General features: G+C 45.5%; 1 protein-coding gene across 20 annotated transcripts in view; it reads left to right on the top strand.

Moving 5' to 3' along the window:
- Positions 1-15,976, top strand: part of CSGALNACT1 (chondroitin sulfate N-acetylgalactosaminyltransferase 1) — a 358,363-nt gene extending 342,387 nt beyond the window's left edge. For all 20 annotated transcript variants that reach the window (XM_024251232.3, XM_024251227.3, XM_063726561.1 and 17 more), the window contains 3 exons: positions 1,557-1,651; positions 11,627-11,708; positions 14,081-15,976. In XM_024251232.3, the coding sequence (XP_024107000.3) occupies positions 1,557-1,651; positions 11,627-11,708; positions 14,081-14,370 (467 nt within the window). In that variant the 3' untranslated portion in view covers positions 14,371-15,976. The remainder of the gene's footprint in view (positions 1-1,556; positions 1,652-11,626; positions 11,709-14,080) is intronic.
- Positions 15,977-20,903: the final 4,927 nt, after the last annotated feature.

Raw genomic sequence — 20,903 nt, 5'->3', positions numbered from 1 at the left:
GGCACCCAGCCCTCTCGGGCCCATGTGTCATCCTCTTGATGGGTCAGTCACTCTGATGTCCTGCTTCTGAATCAGCCTGTTTTACTCCAATAGCAAAGAAAAGGAAAACATCTGTATTCGTCCATTCTCACACTGCTAATAAAGACACACCCAAGACTGGGTAATTTATAAAGGAAAGAGGTTTAATGGACTCATAGTTCTGCGTGGCTGGGGAGGCCTCACAATCATGGAAGAAGGTGAAGGAGGAGCAAAGGGAAGTCTATCATGGCAGCAGATGAGAGAATGTGTGCAAGGGAATTCCCATGTATAAAACCATCAAATCTCTTGAGACTTATTTACTATCATGAGAACAGCATGGGAAAACCTGTCCCCATCATTCAATTACCTCCCACCAGGTCCCTTCCAGGATATCTGGGGATTATGGGAGCTACAATTCAAGATGAGATTTGGGTGGGGACACAGCCAAACCATGTCACCATCTGGTTTGAGTTCTCCTTTGAGGCCACGTCATGGGCCTGTCAGCCACCATAATTCTGGGACTCTTTTCCCAAGTTCATGTCCATAACCCCTCTTCCATCTGCAACTGGGAGGTCAGCTTTCATGAACATTCCCAGGAGAAGGCGAGGTGGGGAGGAGGTGGACCTGGAAAACTGCCAACCCTAAAGAGAAAGGGGTACCTGTGGGCAGTTACCTAGGGTAGAAGAGCTATTCGCACAAAGAACCCACAGTACTAAAATGACTTTCACAGACTCCACTCATAGGCAAGGGTGCTATTGAGCTGATGAACACTGGCACAGCCATGCCAGTTGCTAAAATACAGAAATTCTTCTGTGTAAATTGATAAAAAGCAACCACCCTGGACACTCTAAGTCTAGTCCAACTGCCCAAAGTCACCCTGACCCAAAGTCAACCATTTAAGACGACCCCATGAGCCAGCAAGTAAAGGGTTAATGTTTGTTGGGGCCGGGGCATCAGGACTCTCTTTGACACCCCCTCTCAAGGCGTGATGCCCAGTGCTTGGTCATGGACTGTCAGTATTTCAAATACCATCCCTGTGCTGGGAGATCAGAAATATTTGCAGATATGACTGTCTGGTCCGCTTGGTGCTGCACTTCTAAGACCCATTTTAGAGTTGAGTGAAGGGAAAAGGAAAAGTGGGTGCAGGCCGGGTGCAGTGGCTCATGCCTGTAATCCCAGCACTTTGGGAGGCCGAGGCAGTTGGATCATGTGAGATCAGGAGTTTGAGACCAGCCTGACCAACATGGTGGAACCCCATCTCTACTAAAATAAAAAAATTAGCTGGGTGTGGTGATGGGCACCTGTAATCTCAGCTACTCAAGAGGCTGAGGCAGGAGAATCACTTGAACCCAGGAGGCAGAGATTGCAATAAGCCAAGATTGCGCCACTCTATTGCAGCCTGGGTGACAGTGAGACTGCCTCTCAAAAAAAAAAAGTGGGTGCAAATATCTGGGGTGTTTCAGAGGGCCAAATGTCAAGGAACAAAGCTACTACTTGGATCTGTCACTTTAAGTGAATGTTTGTTTTCTGGTTTGTAGGGAAGAAGGTATTTTATCCAGTTCTTTTCAGTCAGTACAATCCTGGCATAATATACGGCCACCATGATGCAGTCCCTCCCTTGGAACAGCAGCTGGTGAGTGATTACCCTGCAGATGCCTCTGTGTGGCTCTGTTTAGTGTCTGTCATTACTAGGGGCACCTGACCATGAGCAAAGGTGAGTGGAAATCTGTGCAATGATTCCCTTAGTAGTTTTTACGTTTGGCAGATGTGCTGGCCTCTGCTCCCGGCGCCTCGTTGATTAAAAGTGCTTGCAATATTTAAAGCGGAAAATAAATGGAAGCAGTACTTTACAGAAAGGTAATTTCACACCTTCATAGTTTCCATCAGTGGTTTTTGGAAACTAGTATTGTTGCATTATGGAAGCAGTACAGTTTCTCTTGAGTTTTGCAAAATCCTACAAGGTAACAAAGGTGAGATTTATGTTCCCATTTGACAGAAATCAGAAACGGGTGGCTCACCCCAGAGAGGGCCAGAGCAATTCCCTGGACCTTGCAGGCAAATAAGGTCTTTGTGAATTTGAAGTGGAAACTCCCAGTGCGCTCCCAGTGCCCTTCCTGTCATGCCACCATTTCCCTTCCCATCATGCCACAGTTCCCACACATCACAGTGTTTGGGTAGATGTTAGCATTAAAGGTGTCACTGGCAAGATGGCTCTCAAAAGAATATTGGAAGGACTTCTCTGCTAAGATCCTGGCTGCACAGGTGATGGATAGTAGATGCACATAGCCCCCAAGGGTCCCTGTAGGCTGAGATGTCTCTGTTGTCACAGGCAGTTAGTCCACTTTGCAGAGAAGCAATGCAAGCAGCAGGAGGAAAGGCAAGCCGGAAGAGGATCTCTGTGTCGTCTGGGCACGGATGGAATTTCCCGGTATTGCTGGCAACATTGACAGAGAGGGAAAAGGCCCTTCTCCCCCCTCAAGTTGGGCTGTGATTTTTTCCTGCAGGGAGATGAGCCAGGTTTGTCTGAAGCTGTGTTCTGGCCCAGGCTGTATCTCGTGGTGTCCCTCCCATCTGAGGGACGTCTGTTCTTCCTTGCTGTGGGTAGCTCTGCTTCTTGCTAAGGCAAATCCATGCTTCTTGCCATTGAGGACCCCTTAGGGTGGAGGAAGGACATCTTCTGTGGGAGCCTGAAGACACGATAGCACCAGGCCTCTGATGCTTCCGTGCAATGGGAGAGTAAACTGATTTCCATCCAAAACGCATGTTCTGTGAAATTCTTTGAGGATTGACTTTGTGTGTAATCTTCCAGAAATAGCAAAACCTGTTGTTTCCAGCCCCATCCTGTGAGTTTCATCCTCTCTCCCCGAGTTAACCTCTGGCAGCTAATATTATGATATTTTCCAGAAAGTTTCAACTTTGGGGCCCTCATGTTGGACAATGTCATGTCTTGTATCCTAGTATGGCTTCATTTTGGGGTGCACGAGGTTTACTAATAATACAATTCTCTTTTCCCCTAGTGGAAATTGTAATACCACAGATATACTGTGTATCTGTTTTTGTAGTGTATCTGTATCTGTGCTTTATACATAAAAACAGTAAGAGTTTTTCACGTCTTAAGAATCAGTTTTCAGCTGGGTTTGGTGTCTCATGTCTTTAATTCCAGCACTTTGGGGGGCCAAGATGGGCAGATCACTTGAGGCCAGGAGTTTGAGACCAGCCTGGTCAATGTGTCAAAACCCATCTCTACTAAAAAATAAAAAATAAAAAATTAGGCAGGCATAGTGGCACACATCTATAGTCCCAGCTGCTAGGCAGGTTGAAAATCACTTGAGCCTGGGAGGCAGAGGCTGTAGTGAGCTGAGATCGCACCACTGCACTCCATCCTGGGTGGTGGAGTGAGACCCTGTCTCAAAGAAAAAAAAAAGTGAGTTTTCATCTATAGTCATGTGTTACTTAACAATAGAGATATGTCGTGTATCGTCAGGCAATTTCATCACTGTGCAAACATCATACAGCACACTTATGCAAACCTACATAACATGGCCAACTACACACGTAGGCTGTATGGTACAGGCCATTGCTCCTAGGTTACAAACCTGTACAGCATGTGACTGTCCTGAATACTACAGGCAATTGAAACACAATGGTATTCAGTATCTAAACACAGAAAAGTCACAGGAAAAATATGGTGTAAAAGATTTTAAAAATGGTTCCCATGAATGGAGCTTGTAATACAGGACTAGAATTTGCTCTGGGTGAGTCAATGAGTGGATGGTGAGTGAATGTGAAGGCCTGTGATGTTACTGTCCGCTACTGTGGACTTTGTAACCACTGTAGACTTAGGTGACACTAAACTTATTTTTTAAAAGTTTTCCTTGGCCGGGTGTGGTGGCTCACACATGTAATCCCAGCACTTTGGGAGGCCAAAGCAGGTGAATCACAAGGTCAGGAGTTCGAGACCAGCCTGGCCAACATGATGAAACCCTATCTCTACTAAAAATACAAAAATTAGCTGGGCATGGTGGTATGCACCTGTAATCCCAACTACTCCACAGGCTGAGGCAGGAGAATCGCGTAAACCCGGGAGGCAGAGGTTGCAGTGAGCCAAGATCGTGCCACTGCACAACAGAGCAAGACTCTGTCTCAGGAAAAAAAAAAAAAAAGTTTCCATTTCTTTAATAATAAGTTAACCTTGCCTTCCTGGGTGATCAGCATCTCATATGCAGCCTGTTGTTGATGGAAATGTTGTTAGGCAGCACACAAGTTACACTTACAAGAAAATGTTTTTAAATATTTTACATCAGATTTTTCCTGTACCTTTTCTATGTTCAGATACACAAATACCATTGTGTTACAATTGCCTATGCTTACAGTTGCATGGTTAAGCAGCACGTATCACCCTCACTGACAGAGAAACTTCTTGTTTCCTTTCCCAGAGTTCTCAGCTTCTAATTGGATTGAAAGAGAAACAGGATATAGGATTTATTTTCTTTCTGCCAATCAAAGTTAAAGTTCCTTTGGGTTTAAGTAATGCGTTGTTTTGCATTTGACATAGAACATGATTAATATTTCCACTTCAAATTCATAAAGACCTTATTTGCTTGAAAGGAATTGTTTTCGTTTTACAATCCAAAGGATTTTTCCTTGTATTATTATTCCCGCAGGGTAGGAGTTGCAAAGGGAATCAGAGGCACAGTGCAGTTAGGCAAGTTTTTCACATCCTCAGAATTAGCGGTGAAAGCAGAAACCACTCAGATTCCCTGTGTCCATTGCCAGAGGCTGTGAATTATCCTGCAGCCTCTGACATTTACTTCCAAATGCAATTTTGACCTTTCCTAGACCACAGAAGTCTGATATTTTAGAGTTCAGTATTTATGACTATTTAGTTTGGTGAAACAGCAATTCTTCTCTTTGAGATGAAGGACTCCCCCTTCCCAAAAGAAGAGTATGATTATGTTTTTTACTGGACAAACCAGTTCTTGAGCGCTCGCTGCCTACAGAGGACTGGCCTAGGTGCCAGAGGAGAAGTCAGAAGAAATGAAACACTTTCATTTACTTGGTAGTAATTTGGGAGAGTGTTTCGCTCACTTTCTTCTTTTTATAGAGGTGGACAGGCTTGTTCAGGATTGCACAGCTAGCTCGTGGCAGAGCTCAGGGCAAAATCGGGATTTCCTTCTATCAGTACAGAGGAAAGAGATTTGCTTAGGATCTAGAAGAGAACTGATATATGAAGGAAAACTCTTGACAAAAATTCCAAAGGAGAACACGAAATTATAGAAAGTAATAGAATGGAGATGGATTATTTAGGTGGTGAGAAGGTGTAAAATTAAAAGTAATGGTTGGAGATGGATCAAATAGTAATGACTTCCTACTGAGGGTACATTCTGACTCAGTCTTGAAAGAGATACCACCTATATATTAATTACTACATCCTTGACAGCCTTCTTGGAATACATCAGTATCAAAGGTGAAGGGAGAACAGAGATCCAGAATGCTGCTCTCATGAAAGTTAGTTTTGCAAACAAAAGACAGTCTTTGCTAGCAGCCTTTGAAATAGGATCACATTAGTCAATGTATGTTATTCCTTCTCGTGACTGTTGCCACTGTCATTTGATAGTGTTTTGCCTACAGACAAAAGCAAGAAACCACATTTATGATTGTGTGTGTGTGTGTGTGTTTCAACTGCTGTTTTTTCCCTGTGTGTATAGACCATTAGTAATTCATATTAAGTGAAACTATGGGATTTTATACTAACGTTTAAATTTTTTAGTTTAAACCATGAGATAAAACTTGCTGGTGCTTTAATGTAGAAACAGTTCGCTGAGAAAGGAATGACTATAATTTAAACAAACATTAACTTTAGACGTCTCACATTCCTGGTTCAAGCTTTGCCAGTTCCTGTTTAGGTCACCGCAGGAGCCTCCTACCACTTCTATCTTTAGCCTCCTTCCCTCCCCTAGACTCCGGTTTTTTGTTCACCCTCTGCCAGAGATACATTTCTAAATCACAGATTCATTCAATTTTTTAAGAAATCTTTTTTGGCACAGAGCCAGAGATGTGCTGGTAAATATTTAACAACCTGCTCTCTGGAAAGGGAGTGCGGGAGAAAGACCTGATTTATAGCATTTGCCAATTTCCGTGGTGTAAATACTCCTACCGTGGCCTGTTTCCGGCTACCAGCATGACGTCACTGAACACGAGGTTGGGAAGAGATTTGCCCAATCCTTGTGAGCTGGTGCAAGCTGGCTCCAGCACAGCACTGCAAGCCCTGAGTCCTTGTTGGGATTCGTTGTCCTCCACAGACCAACTCTCAAATGGACGCAGAGAAAATATCTATAAACTCCAGAACCTGGCACGTGGTACCAGCTCCATAGTCACCCAAGCCAGGCTTGTTGCCAGGTGAGCACACCTGCTCAGTCTCCCTGGCTGTCTCTGCTCCTCAAGGCCACCTCCTTACCATTTCTAATGCCCACGGCATCCGACCCGCACATCTTAGTCTGCCATGTGGTCTTACCTGTCGGTTAAATCTGATGACTTTGTGATACCGTTCAGTGTGTGCATAGCGTGCTGGCTTCCGTCCTTCCCCTCTCTCTGGTCACACCCTTGACCTCTCTGCCTCCCTTCAGAAAGTATTTTACCATTGCAGTTCAGTTGAAACCTTTTTGTAAATTGCCAAATGAGCATGGCATATCCTATGCATCCTTGCATTCTGTTTTTATTTATTCAGGAAACATACACCCACTGAATACCAAAGTTAATGTGAACAGAGGCCCTTTATGGAGCCTTTCCAGAAGCCAGTCTGGTGCCCACATTATCTCACATAATACTCAATAAGGCGAAGAGGTGCTATTATTCTCATTTCACAGATGAGGAATTGAGGGCTAGATGCCTGCAGTGGCTAAGTGGCAGGGGTGGGAACTCGAGTGCCACACCACGTGACTGCACCTGGGCTGAGGATGCTGGGCAACAGGGGATACATCCTTTGCCCTCAAAGCACTTCATGGGGGCAACAAGGGCATTTAGTTTTAGATGACAGGTTCATGGAAATGGCAGAACCTGGATGACTCCTTGTCCAGAATGATTCCCTTGAAGACACAATGTGTTTCCTATGCAAACACCTACAAAAGACTTATAGGAAATTGTGAATAAGTGCAAATACTTCTGGGAGGAGATGGCCTTTGAGTGTGTTCTTAAATGAGTTTTCTAAAGCTGTGGCTCTAGGATACCTTATTTCTCAAGACGTGGAACCGTCCCCAGAGTCTTAGAATTGTTCTGGGCTTGGCAACATTGGCTCAGTGATCTTGGGCAAGTCATTTTGTCTTCATACCAAGAAGCCACAAGAAGAGGGCATGCAGCCCTCCTGGCACCCTGTGAAGCATGATCACTGAGCCCTCAGGGCCCAGATAATAAGGAGTGGACAGCCCGGGCAGGGGGCCCCCAGCCTGGACACAGACGTCCTCATAGCTCAGGGAATCTGCTTCTCCCAGGCCAGAAACCGCCATGTAATTGACATGACCCGGTGCAAGATGGAAATTGTGAGCCCCTGTTCAAAAAGTATTACAAATTTCATGACAGTGACAGCAGGCCTTGGGGCCTTCCATGAATGGGGGCCCTGTGCAGCTCTGTGGGTCACTTTGTAAGCCGGCCCTGCTCACGGGCATTGCTGTGAATGCAAGGTAGACCAGACACAGCCTCAGTGCTGGGGAGACTCTGATTGAGAGGAGGCGCTCTGCCAGAGTAGTTGCTATTTATTTTATTTTAGGGTCCAGATTGCTTCATGGGCAAGTGGCCAAGTCAGCACCATTAAACCAGACAGGCACTGACCGCGGCCCCAGCTCACATGCAGCTGCAGGGCGGCTGCCTTCCCACATCTTTGGGGAGAGATGTTGATTTGTGCTTTGTGTTTTGGTCCTAAGAGAAAATAATCATCCCTGTCACGTGAATCGTCCACAGAGCTGTGACTCTGGAAACTTCCTGTGAGAGAGCAGGGCTGACAACTGTCCTTTTGTGGTATATTCATGCCCTGCAGTGCTCTGCTGGGATCTCAGGTGGGGAGGGAGCGGGTGCTGCAGAGAGAGTTGAGAGGAGGCCAGCTATCAGAGGACATTTTAGAAAATGAGGATAGCAGGCTGGGTGCGGTGGCTCATGCCTGTAATCCCAGCACTTTAGGAGGCTGAGGCAGGTGGATCACCTGAGTTCGAGACCAGCCTGGCCAACATGGCAAAACCCCTTCTTTACTAAAAATATAAAAAATGTAGCTGGGCATGGTGGTGCATGCCTGTAATCCCAGCTACTTGGGAGGCTGAGGCACGAGAATTGCTTGAACCCAGGAGGCGGAGGTTGCAGTGAGCTGAGGTCACGCCACTGCACTCCAACCTGGGCAACAGAGCAAGACTCTGTATTAAAAAAAAAAAAAAAAAAAAAAAAAGGAGGACAGCACTTGAAAACAGATCAGTGAAACCCAGAACAGGAGGAAGAGATGTTTTTCTTTTAAAGTCTCCTCTTTATCTTAGGGTTCCTTCCTCCTCTGTTGTAGCAGACATCATCGGTGCATCACTTGTCAATGCTTGAACAGAATGGTGGAGCTTCTCACATTTGCAGCAAAGTTTCTAAGAAGTCACACAGTCCACCTTAGACCCCAGGGAGGTGAAAACATTTTTGTCTCTTGGTCCAGAGCCACAGGATTCTGAGAGGTTCTCACCACTGCATTTCCCAGGCCTTTGCTGGGCCACTTGCTGGCGAACATCTTGCAACGTGTCTGTTTCCACTGGCTTGGAACCATCTCTGCCCTAGGGACTGCTCTTGGTTCATTCATTGAGGAAGTATTTACTGAGTACCTGCTGTGTGCTGGACAATGTTATGGGTGCTGGAGATGTAGCTGTGAACAAGAACAAGCCTGAGCTTACATTCACCAGAGCTGGTGACTGAAGACAGTCAGCAAACAGAGAAGCAGATGCATCAGCAGGATCATTTTAGAAGCCAGAATTGTTACAGAGAAAATAAACCAGGGGTCCAGTGCGACAAGTGGCGTTAGGATGGCAGGTGCATAACACGGGCCAGGAGGGTCAGGATGACCACTCTGAATAGTGACACTGGAGCACAGCTTAGTGGTGTGTGGGGAAAGGGTGACCCAGGCAGGAGGGACTGCAAGTATCTGGCCTTGGAGACCTGTAAGCATGGAGAATCCAAGGGGGAGAAAATGGGCCTTATATAGGGCAGAAGGATAAGAAGAAATGAGATGGCTGACGATTAGGGAACCCTTGCAGGGCTTCATGTGGGAACGTGATGTAATCGGATGTGTGCTTGAGGGCACACACTCCTGCCAGACTGCCATTGAGCGCGTCCTTCCAGTTAGCGACCCAGCACAGCTGTGGGTGGTGGAACCTCGACTAAGGGAACTCCGTCTTGCCCTGAAATTACATGCTGTGGGCATGACCAAATGAGTTTCCACAAAGGGCTAAATTTCAACAAGCTCTTCAGATAGTGGCTTTTTGTGGCTTGCCAACTTCCAAACTGACTTTAATAAATGTTTACACAACTCACTCCCCAGCTCATAAGCCAGATTGCCTCCATCAAGCTGTTCCCATGTGAGGGTCACCCTTCACCTTGTTCAACCTTGAAAGGCCCTACATCAATGCAGCCCAGAGTCTCTGGATGCCTCCCTCTCTTGTCTTCCTTCCCAAGGCTTGGCCAATTGGTTTTCCCGTTTGGAGCATTCCTTTTTCAATTCCATGTGAACCTCAGTGAAATATTTGAAGATTGGATACTGGCATTTCTGTTTGACTCCATTTTTACCCATAAGCTTAGGGAACTTATCTAGGTTGCCAGCAGAAGGAATATTAGTCCATTTGCTGCAATGGAAACCGTGTACCTGGTAAGGTGGGGATGGAACAAAGTCCATTTTTTCAAAAGTTACTCCGTGGAGACTTTTCCAGACTTTGCTGCCTTGCAAAATCTTTCCAGTTGATACTAATGAAATTGACTTGTCATTTGGGAGATACTGTATAACGGTCCTGTATTCTGAAGTAGAACTGAAGAATACTTGCTGGGGACAACTGTAACCAACAGAAACTCTCTTGGTCCTACTTTCCTTGGGCAGTCCCGATGCTTGCAGGAGAGGGTGGCAGCAGGTCCCTATTCCCTGTGGAACGTAAGTGACATGGTGGAAGTGACATCTACCTGTAGATTGTAGTGAAAGTAAGACAGTTTCATACGTTACAGAGTTAAAGAACGTTTAAGATTCATCCGCCCTTCTGCAAGCCATTTATTAAATATAATTAGCCTGTGGTGGAACTTCAGGAAGGGGAAGATGTGACAAACACTTGGATGTGAAAGCTGAAAGACACCTAAGGGATGAGTGAATTTAACCCCCTTGTTTTATAAGGAGAAAAAAAATAGATGCATGAAGAAGTGAAGGAGCCTGCCTGAAGTGAAAAAGCCAGCCAGTGGTCACATTGGGCCAAGACTCTGATGCTTCTCCCCCCTCACGTACCATTTCTGATTAGCGATGAACAGAACCAGATGTCCCCAACAAAATCTATAGAAATCCAAGGGGGGAAAGAGGAACCTCCTGCCATTTTCTCAGAGGACAGGATGTGGGGATGTCCTTTCACCTAAGCACCTATGTTAACTGCAAGAATGAATTATGAAAAATAACTAAGATCTCAAAACTGTTGCCAGAGTTCTCTCAGCTGAATACGTGTGTGTGTTTGTGTGTGTATATGTGTGTGTGTGTGTGTGTCTCTGTCTCTCTCTCTCTCACTCTCTCTCTCTGTCTCTCTCTCTCTCTATATATGTACACATGCAGTTTTAAAAAGCCTTGCTGTTTCAGCAAATATATTGGAAATTTACTTGCAGAGTAAGAGACTGGGCAGTGCCTGGATGGCCTCTCCGCAGCCCTGCAGGCTGGCACCACAGTAGATGCTTTTGGGAGCAGTTTGGTTTTAAAATAGTGTGAAGATGAATGGACAGAGCCTTTCTTCAGAAGCTGGACTTCTAGTGCCCTTTTCCTCAGCAAGCGAGAGTTCGGAGAGTTAGCAGAGTTGGAGAGCTGGTAACATACTGAAGTCTCTCAGATATTCCTTTTTATTCCCCAAGGGAGTCCTGTGTGTGGACCGTGCCAGGGCAGCTGAATTCCGAGTTGTTCTCTATCCCTTTTCTCAACTTCCTGAGCCCTTTGCTGGCTTGCTGCCCAGGCTTGTGTGAGGGGCCCAAGCCTCCGATTCTCGCTGGCACTGGTGTGGGGCCAGGCACGTAGGTGGCTTTTCCACGGCACTGCTCAAAGACTGGCTCTCCCGGTTTTTGTTTTTGATTGTGTGTGTGTGTGTGTGTGTGTGTGTGTGTGTGTGTGTGTTTTCATACCTATGCCCTAGAAACATTCCAGCCAAAGGTGCCAAAAATCACAAGGCCTTGTTTTGGGACTGGTGTGTGTACTGTATTCCTGACTGTCTGCAAGGACTGAAATCCATCTGCGTTTCCTGCAGCAGTGGAGGCTGTTTATCAGTGACGGGATGGGCTCCACACTGCACAGTGGCTCACAGGAATTTGTGAACACTCTCTTTTTGTCCACCCTAAACTTTCCCCGCAAATGACGGTGGTTTTCTTGCAGGTCATAAAGAAGGAAACTGGATTTTGGAGAGACTTTGGATTTGGGATGACGTGTCAGTATCGGTCGGACTTCATCAATATAGGTAGGACAAATCTGCATCTCTACTGCCACCCAGAGGCCACGGGCCCATGCAGGCCTTGAAGGAATCAAGTCGGGTTTCCAAGGAGTCTGATGGAGAAGGTGGTACCATTGCCCCATGGCCTTCAAAAGAAAAGCTATTCCAGACTAGGCGCGGTGGCTCACACCTCTAATCCCAGTGCTTTGGGAGGTTGGAGGAGGGAGGATCACTTGAGGCCAGGAGTTCAAGACCAACTTGGACAACATAGCGATTCTCCTAAAGAGAATCACTACAAAAAAAAAAAAAAAATGCTGTTCCTCATGTCATAGTCTCAGGGCTGGACCAAGAGGGGGCCTGGTAGTAGGTGGCATTTTAGCCCCTGTGATCTCCACCAGCACCTCTCAGTCACCCCAAATAAGACACACAATCCGAGATTAAAGGCTGCTTATTGCATCCAGGCAGCTTCGCAGCAAGTCTTCCAGTGCCTCCTCCCAGCAGGGTCCTGGCTGCTCTGCCCTCTCCTGTAGAACATCCTAAGGCTCCCAGTAAGGGTATAAGGGAAATAGGGGAACTGGGAGGAAACACATACTCGAAAAGACCCACATTTCTCTCTGCTAACCTTCAAAATTCCAAATGTCACTTTAAGCTCTGACTAAATGTGCAGTTGCTGCCAATACACACATACACACACACACACACAATTCATATACACAAATGTCCACATGCACACACAATTCATACACAAATATGCACATGCACACGCCTGTGGGTTTCTAGAGCACAGAGAGAAAAGGCCCTTGGGATCCAGGTGAGGAGACCAAGCCTGTCAAAGGCAAAGAGACCCTCCCAGGCCTCACAGCAGGTGAGAGGAGGAGTCAGGATGAGAATAGAGGCCTCCTGTCCCCCTTGGAAATGCCACCCCACCTTCCCATAGTAATACTGACTCTTGGATCTCGAAAGAGATAGAGTTGCGGATTATGCATGACCTGGGTATGAATGAACAGTCCCGAAACCTTGATCTCAGGTGCAGGGGCTCAGCTGGGATGGAGTCAGGGGGACCCTGCCCTCAGGATGGCATGGAGCGTCCCATCCCCAGGCTCTCCACGAGCTGCTGGTCTCGCTGGCTTCTAGGCACCTCCCCCTCAGGTCCAAGACCTAAAGTTACTTACTTTAAAATCAGGGACGAGGGGTAGCCCCAGGATTGTTTTGTTCAGAGATGACATGAACTACAAGGACTACAGAACCCCCAAGGAAATCACCAGGTTAAAGATTAAAAAAAAAAAAAAAAAAGTTGAAGTCAAGTCCTGTTGGAAGGAACAGAGCACCCAGGATGCCGGTCTCTGAGTGGTGGGTACCCTGCAGACACTCAGCAACTAACAGCAGGTGTTCTTGGACGTCTCTGAGAGAAATATTCCTAAATGGTTATGTGCAAATCAGCTTCCCAAAAAGGACATTTAAAAATTTTCTAGGCCGAGTGTGGTGGCTCATGCCTGTAATCCCAGCACTCTGAGAGGCCAAGGTGGGCAGATCACTTGAGGCCAGGAGTTCCAGACCAGCCTGGCCAAAATGGTGAAACCCCGTCTCTACTAAAAATACAAAAGTTAACCAGGCATGGTGACATGTGCCTGTAGTCCCAGCTACTTGGGAGGCTGAGGCAGGAGAATGACTTGAACCCAGTGGGTGGAGATTGCAGTGAGCCGAGAGGCACTGCAAGCCCCTCGTTTCTTCTCTGTTTGCAGTGGCAGGAGAAGGCCACCTCCTAACAGAAGCACAGGAATTTGCATTCAGAGGTTTTGAGCTGAAAAGTGGGGATGCTGTAGAAGCTTTTTTTTTTTGTTGTTACAAAACCTCTATTTTTAATTATTATGGGTATGTTTATGGAGTACATGTGATGTTTTGATACAGGCATACAATGTGTAATCATCACATCAGGGTCATTGGAGGTATCCGTCATTTCAAATATTTATCATATTTATCAGTCTTCTAGCTATTTTTAAATATACAATAAATTGTTAACAATAGCTAATTCATAATCACAATAAGTCTGTTAATAATAAGGCTACCGAATACTAGATCTTATTTTTATACCCATTAACCACAAGGCTGGGGCTGTTCAATTAGCTTTGCTGATAACTCTTGAATGCAGGCAAATGCTTGGAATTTTCTTGGAGGTCCTGTCATCTGAAGAAGTTGCTGCTGTCCGCCATGAAAGTTGTCTTTGTTGGGGAATTCTCGGGGCTCCTGACCCAGGTGGACCCTCTCATACCTTGGAGGGGTGGTGGTGAAGCTCGCATACCCCCCAATCATGTCTTAATGAAAAGTTTGTGCTTGTTGCAACTCAGGGGAGCAAAACAGATCAGTGCAGTGTGATTCAACAGTGTGTTCTGTCCCGACAGGTGGGTTTGATCTGGACATCAAAGGCTGGGGCGGAGAGGATGTGCACCTTTATCGCAAGTATCTCCACAGCAACCTCATAGTGGTGCGGACGCCCGTGCGAGGACTCTTCCACCTCTGGCATGAGAAGCGCTGCATGGACGAGCTGACCCCCGAGCAGTACAAGATGTGCATGCAGTCGAAGGCCATGAACGAGGCATCCCACGGCCAGCTGGGCATGCTGGTGTTCAGGCACGAGATAGAGGCTCACCTTCGCAAACAGAAACAGAAGACAAGTAGCAAAAAAACATGAACTCCCAGAGACGGATTGTGGGAGACACTTTTTCTTTCCTTTTACAATTACTGAAAGTGGCTGCGACAGAGAAAAGACTTCCATAAACGACGACAAAAGAATTGGACTGATGGGTCAGAGACGAGAGAGCCTCTGATTTCTCTCTGTTGGGCTTTTTACAACAGAAATCAAAATCTCCACTTTGCCTGCAAAAGTAACCCAGTTGCACCCTGTGAAGTGTCTGACAAAGGCAGAATGCTTGTGAGATTATAAACCTAATGGTGTGGAGATTTTGATGGTGTTTACAACAAACTGAGACCTATTGTTTTGTGTGCTCATTGAAATATTCATGATTTACGAGCAGTTCTGTAAAAAGTTCATTAGCATGAAAGGCAAGCATATTTCTCCTCATATGAATGAGCCTATCAGCAGGGCCCTAGTTTCTAGGAATGCTAAAATACCAGAAGGCAGGAGAGGAGATAGGCTTATTATGATCCTAGTGAGTACATTAACTAAAATCAAACGGACCAGAAAAGAAAAGAAACCTTAAATATCGTGTCATTTTTTCCCAAGATTAACCAAAAATAATCTGCTTATCTTTTTGGTTGTCCTTTTAACTGTCTCTTTTATTTAAAAATGCACTTTTTTTTCGCTTGTGAGTTATAGTCTGCTTATTTAATTACCACTTTGCAAGCCTTACAAGAGAGCACAAGTTAGCCTACATTTTTATATTTTTTAAGAAGATACTTTGAGATGCATTATGAGAACTTTCAGTTCAAAGCATCAAACTGATCCCATATCCAAGGACATGCCAAATGCTGATTCTGTCAGGCACTGAATGTCAGGCATTGAGACATAGGGAAGGAATGGTTTGTACTAATAGAGACGTACAGATACTTTATCTGAAGAGTATTTTCGAAGAGGAGCAACTGAACACTGGAGGAAAAGAAAATGACTCTCCTTTACAGCAAAGGAAACTCGTTCAGACTGGTGATATTGTGATGTAGCTAAAAGTCAGAAACCACATTTTCTCCTCAGAAGTAGGGACCACTTTCTTACCTGTTTAAATAAACCAAAGTATACCGTGTGAACCAAACAATCTCTTTTCAAAGCAGGGTGCTCCTCCTGGCTTCTGGCTTCCATGAGAGGAAATGGAGAAAAAAATATATATATATATTTTGTGAAAGATCAATCCATCTGCCAGAATCTAGCGGGATGGAAGTTTTTGCTACGTGTTATCCACCCCAGGCCAGGTGGAAGTAACTTTATTATTTTTTAAATTAAGCAGTTCTACTCGATCACCAAGATGCTTCTGAAAATTGCATTTTATTACCATTTCAAACTATTTTTTAAAAATAAATACAGTTAACATAGAGTGGTTTCTACATTCCTGTGAAAATTATTAGCCAGCACCAGATGCATGAGCTAATTATGTCTTTGAGTCCTTGCCTTCTGTTTGCCCACAGTAAACTCATTGTTTAAAAGCTTCAAGAACATTCAAGCTGTTGGTGTGTTAAAAAATGCATTGTATTGATTTGTACTGGTAGTTTATAAAATTTAATTAAAACACAGGCCATGAATGGAAGGTGGTATTGCACAGCTAATAAAATATGATTTGTGGATATGACTGCTTTGTGGAGTAAGAATGCCATTTTGTTCAGTTTTTGGAAATAGTATATTGTGCATGGACCATGGTTTCTCAGCTTTGGCGCTAGTGACACGTTAGACTAGATAACTCTTTGCTGTGGAGGGCTGTCTTCTATACTGTGGGATGTTTAACCACATCCCTAGCCTACACCCACTAGAGGCCAGGAGCATCTCCCACCTGGTTTTGACAACCAGATTGTCTCCAGTCACGCTCAAATGTCCTTTGAGGGGAAATCACCCCTGGTTAAGAACCACTGGGCTAGAGGGAGAAAAGAACCATAATGAAAAACCTGAATTATTAATACATTAACTTGTCTGTTTTCATTAGAGGAAATTGAGAAATGATTTCCAAGACCCCTTTCAACTCTATGTTTAATATTGTCATGTGTGGCTGGGCTCTGTGGCTCACGCCTGTAATCCCAGCACTTTGGGAGGCCAAGGTGGGGAGGCTCGCTTGAGCCTGGGAGTTTGAGACCAGCCTGGGCAACACAGTGAGACCCTGTCTCTACAAAAAAATACAAAATTAGGTGTGGTGGTACACACCTGTAGTCCCAGATACTCAGGAGGCTGAGGTGGGAGGACCACTTGAGTCCAGGAGGTCAAGGCTGCAGTGAGCCCTGATTGCACCACTGCACTCCAGCCTGGGTAACAGAGTGAGACCTGGTCTCAAATATATATATATTTTTTAATATGCTCTGATGATACCAGTAAATTCAGGACGTGTTTAGCCTGTCTCTGCCATGGTACTGATGGATTTGTGGTGAGTGACTTGCATGCTCTTGCCCATACCCTACCAGTGTCAGAAGGATGCATTTCTTTTTTTTTTTTTTTTTTTTTTTGAGACAGAGTCTCACTCTGTCACCCAGGCTGGAGTGCAGTGGCACGATCTCGGTTCACTGCAAGCTCCGCTCCCCAGGTTCACGCCATTCTTCTGCCTCAGCCTCCGGTGTAGCTGGGACTACAGGTGCCCGCCACCATGCCTGGCTAATTTTTTGTATTTTTAGTAGAGACAGGGTTTCATCGTGTTAGCCAAGATGGTCTCGATCTCATGACCTCGTGATCTGCCCGCCTCAGCCTCCCAAAGTGCTGGGATTACAGGCGTGAGCCACCATGCCCGGCAGAAGGATGCATTTCTACCAAGGCTGGCAGTGGCAATCCAATATTCTGACTGTGGAATTGGGCAGGTCTAAGAGTCTCACAGGTGGTCCCATCCAGGCTGCACTCTGTGGGCTCATCAGCCATTTTTGTACTTGTTTAAATTGCATATCACAGATGCCCAAGACAGTGGTGAAGAATTTTTTTCCTTTCCAACTTTTTAGGAGGTTCCTGTGCAGATTTGTTACATGGGTGAAATGTGTGTTGCGGGGGTCTGGTGTGCAGATTCTTCGGTCACCCAGGTAGTAAGTGCAGTATGAATTTTCAATCCTCACCCTCCTCCCACAGTCCACCCCCAAGTAGGCCCTGGTGTCTTTTGTTCCCTTTTGTTCCCTTCTTTGTGTTCATGGGTTCTTAGCATTTAGCTCCCACTTATAAGTGAGAACATGCAGTATTTGGTTTTCTGTTCTTGTGTTGATTCGTTTAGGATAATAGTCTCTGGTTCCATCCGTGTTGCTGCAAAAGACATTATTTTTTTCTTTTTTATGGCTGTGTAGTTAAGAATTGGGTTTTTTAAAATTGTGGAGAGTAGCTGATGAGGAGACGGAACAGCATAATATTAAACGATGGTATTTCTTTTTTAAAGCTTATTCAGGTAAAACAGTTTTATCAAAGGGTAGAGGCCCTCTTTAGCAACATGCTAGAGGAGAATACCCCCTTTGGCTGCCCGAGACATACAGAAAAGAAGGATTGTAGAAGGTCCCACGAAAACATTAGAATTAGGAGGCTGGAATTTAAACTTAGCAAAGGAAAGCAGTATCGGAACAGTGGTTTCAAGAACCCAGTCACATCGCACGTTCTCAAGGATGCTGCTGAGGAAACAGTGAGTCTTGGGCTTGCCTAAGGCCCCTTCCAACTCTGCATGCTTTCTCTGTTCCTATCCCTAAATTGTCCAGTGACCAGCACAGGTTATCTTACTGAGCTTGGCTTTCTAATACACTGGAGGTCTCCTCCAGACAGTGGTGTACTGGTATAGCCTCATGGGAGCCAGTTTTGAGCATTTCTTCCCAGTCCTCACTCCGTGTTGACAGGCTGGTAGCTTGAAATCCATCACGGTGGCAGTATTTACACCATGGAAACTGGCAATTGGCAAATGCTGCCAATCAGCCATCCTTACCACCCCTGGGCCCCTAGACCTGGCGCATTGTTAAATTATATCCACACATCATTGCCTCTAAGTGACATACCTGGGCTACCTGGGCTGTTTTTTCTGCAGTGATCTACTTCCTAGCCCCTCTTTGTATTTATAACTATGATGAAGATCAGGCCTAGGAAAATAGCTACCCGGAATCTAATTTTAGTAATGCTTTTGTTTCAGGAAAAATCGTCTTATCTAATTTTATATAATCAAGGTTCAGTGCAGTAGAGTAGTTGATATCATGGTTTTTCCAGCCAGACAACGTGGGTTCAGATTCCAGTTATTTTACTTGAAATTTACAGGATCTTAAAGGAGTTGCTAGATGTCTTCATACCCTGATGTCCTCATTCAGGGTGATGGATTCAGTCCTTGTGTATCATGCAGTTGTTTTAAAGATTAAATGGGTTCATATGTATGAAGCACTTAGGACGCATCAGGCACACGGTTAGGTGTTTAGTTATTAGTATTCAGCACACAATTCCTCATGTACAACTGTGTATCTGGCAGTGTCTGTTAAGCTTCTCGGTATGCCCAGTGCTGCTTGGATATAATCAGATGGCTATTATAGGCAATACAGTAAAGATGATGAAGCCATCATGTACACTGTTGTTCTTTTTGTCATTCTCAAAACTTAATCTATCTGAAGGAGAAGGGTTACTAGGAGTGTGAAATTTAATGGGTAATTTCTACCTTACATTCCACGCTCAGTAATATGGAGTTGATACCCTCCTAGGGAGCTGGGAGACTTTACAGGTTTTTGAAGTCAGGAGCATAGCTAGGAACCTTATGTTCATTACTCCAACCTTCTAAGCTAGATAATATCATTACTTGGATTTTCCAGGTGCAGAGAATGAGGATCAGAAATGTTGAAGAGCTCGCCCAGAGATCCAGCCAGCAAATAGCCAGCTTCAGGGCTGATAGGACCGTCATTGTCCCTGACCATGACCCGTCACATGGCCAGCTCCAGATGGACTGGAAGGTCTGTGGGAATGAGCTTTGGCCTAGGGTAAGTCGCCAGCCTGTTGTTTTTGATTCTGTTTCCCACCATTTCTCTGCTCTCTAGTCCCACCTGAGAAATCATGTAACAAGGAAAGAAAGCTTGCTAACACAGGGATCGAGGAACAGGTAAGGCATCTGACCACCCCCTCCAGCCACTGTGCAATGACCGGCAGTGTTAGGACTCCATATGGGATCAAAGCCCTGGAATCTGGCTCTCATGCAGGATTCCAACATGTTACATTGAAAGAGTGATGGCCGGGCACGGTGGCTCACACCTGTAATCCCAACACTTTGGGAGGCCGAGGCAGGTGGATCATTAGGTCAGGAGTTCAAGACCAGCCTGGCCAAGATGGTGAAACCCCGTCTCTACTAAAAATACAAAAGAGTTAGCCGGGCTTGGTGGTGGGTGCCTGTAATCCCAGCTACTTGGGAGGCTGAGGCAGAGGTTGCTGTGAGCTGAGACTGAGCCACTGCACTCCAGCCTGGGTGACAGAGTGAGACTCCATCTCAAAAAAAAAAAAAAAAAAAAAAAAAAGAAAAAATGATTTGAGTAGGAGGGGACAGCAGGTGGGAATACTTACTTTTTTTAAAAAAAGACTTGATACTGTTTGTGAGAATTGCTGATTTAGAGATAATGACCTTGCTCAGTTTCTTAGCAGGGCAGGGGTGTTTTATTCCCCACACACATCAAATGACTGGCAGCTTTGTGTGATCCATATTCTGATTAGCTTTATATTTTAATTCAAAGCTGTTTCTCCTGGCAGGGCTCCGTGCTTTGCTGTTGCTGCCAAAAACTATGGGGATGGTGCCAGTTCGTTGGGGGGTTTTGATGGTAGTTTTTTCCACCACACAGAATATGTTCTTTCCTGTCAGCAGAGGTGCCTTTCAAACTGTGCATTACTGATCCTTTGAACATGCCCTCTGGAGTAGTCACCCCGAGTGTCTCCTCGGCTGTGTCTGGCGTGTCTGCTATTCTAGCAGGAAGGTGGACAGAAGGGGAGGAGGGGTAGGGCAGGGCCGCCTTGGGGAAGGTCAGAGCCTGGAAAGGGTGGGCATTGCTCCGGGGGGAGAAGTAGGGCTGTGATCCTTCAAGACCCTTCTCCGGCCTCCACAGTCGCCCCAGGGACTCAGTGAGGGCCTGCCATCCATGGCAGCCTCTGTCCGGGACTCACCGAATGCCCTTCAGCCTGGGTGGGATGTCTGGTGAACTGGATTTATTCTTCATCAACCTGAGTCAGATACTTGAGCTTGAAATGAAGTGCAGCCCTGCCAGACCACTTCCTCCACCTCCATTGTGATTCCCAAAGCTTCTACCCCCATTGCCAACTCACCCTGTCATTCTAAGGTTTCAAAAACAATAACAGTAAACATCACCTGGCCTGCTAGGATGCTCAAGTTCATTTGAAATAGTTTAAATAAGTCAATAAAAAACCAGAAAAACATACAAATTAAGTTCAAAGAAAGGCTGAAGGAAAAGCTTATTTACATAACTTGCTCTTTCTTTATCAGCCTCAAATGAAGCTATGTCAAAATCACATCCCTGGCATGGGGGTCTGTTAGGAGCAGCAGGGAGCAGCCTGGTTGGGAAGCTTTTCTCAAGCACTGCCACACCAAT

Source organism: Pongo abelii, chromosome 7 (genome assembly GCF_028885655.2).
Source record: "Pongo abelii isolate AG06213 chromosome 7, NHGRI_mPonAbe1-v2.0_pri, whole genome shotgun sequence".
Classification (NCBI taxonomy): domain Eukaryota; kingdom Metazoa; phylum Chordata; class Mammalia; order Primates; family Hominidae; genus Pongo; species Pongo abelii.
This window is presented reverse-complemented; position numbering and strand designations above follow the sequence as displayed.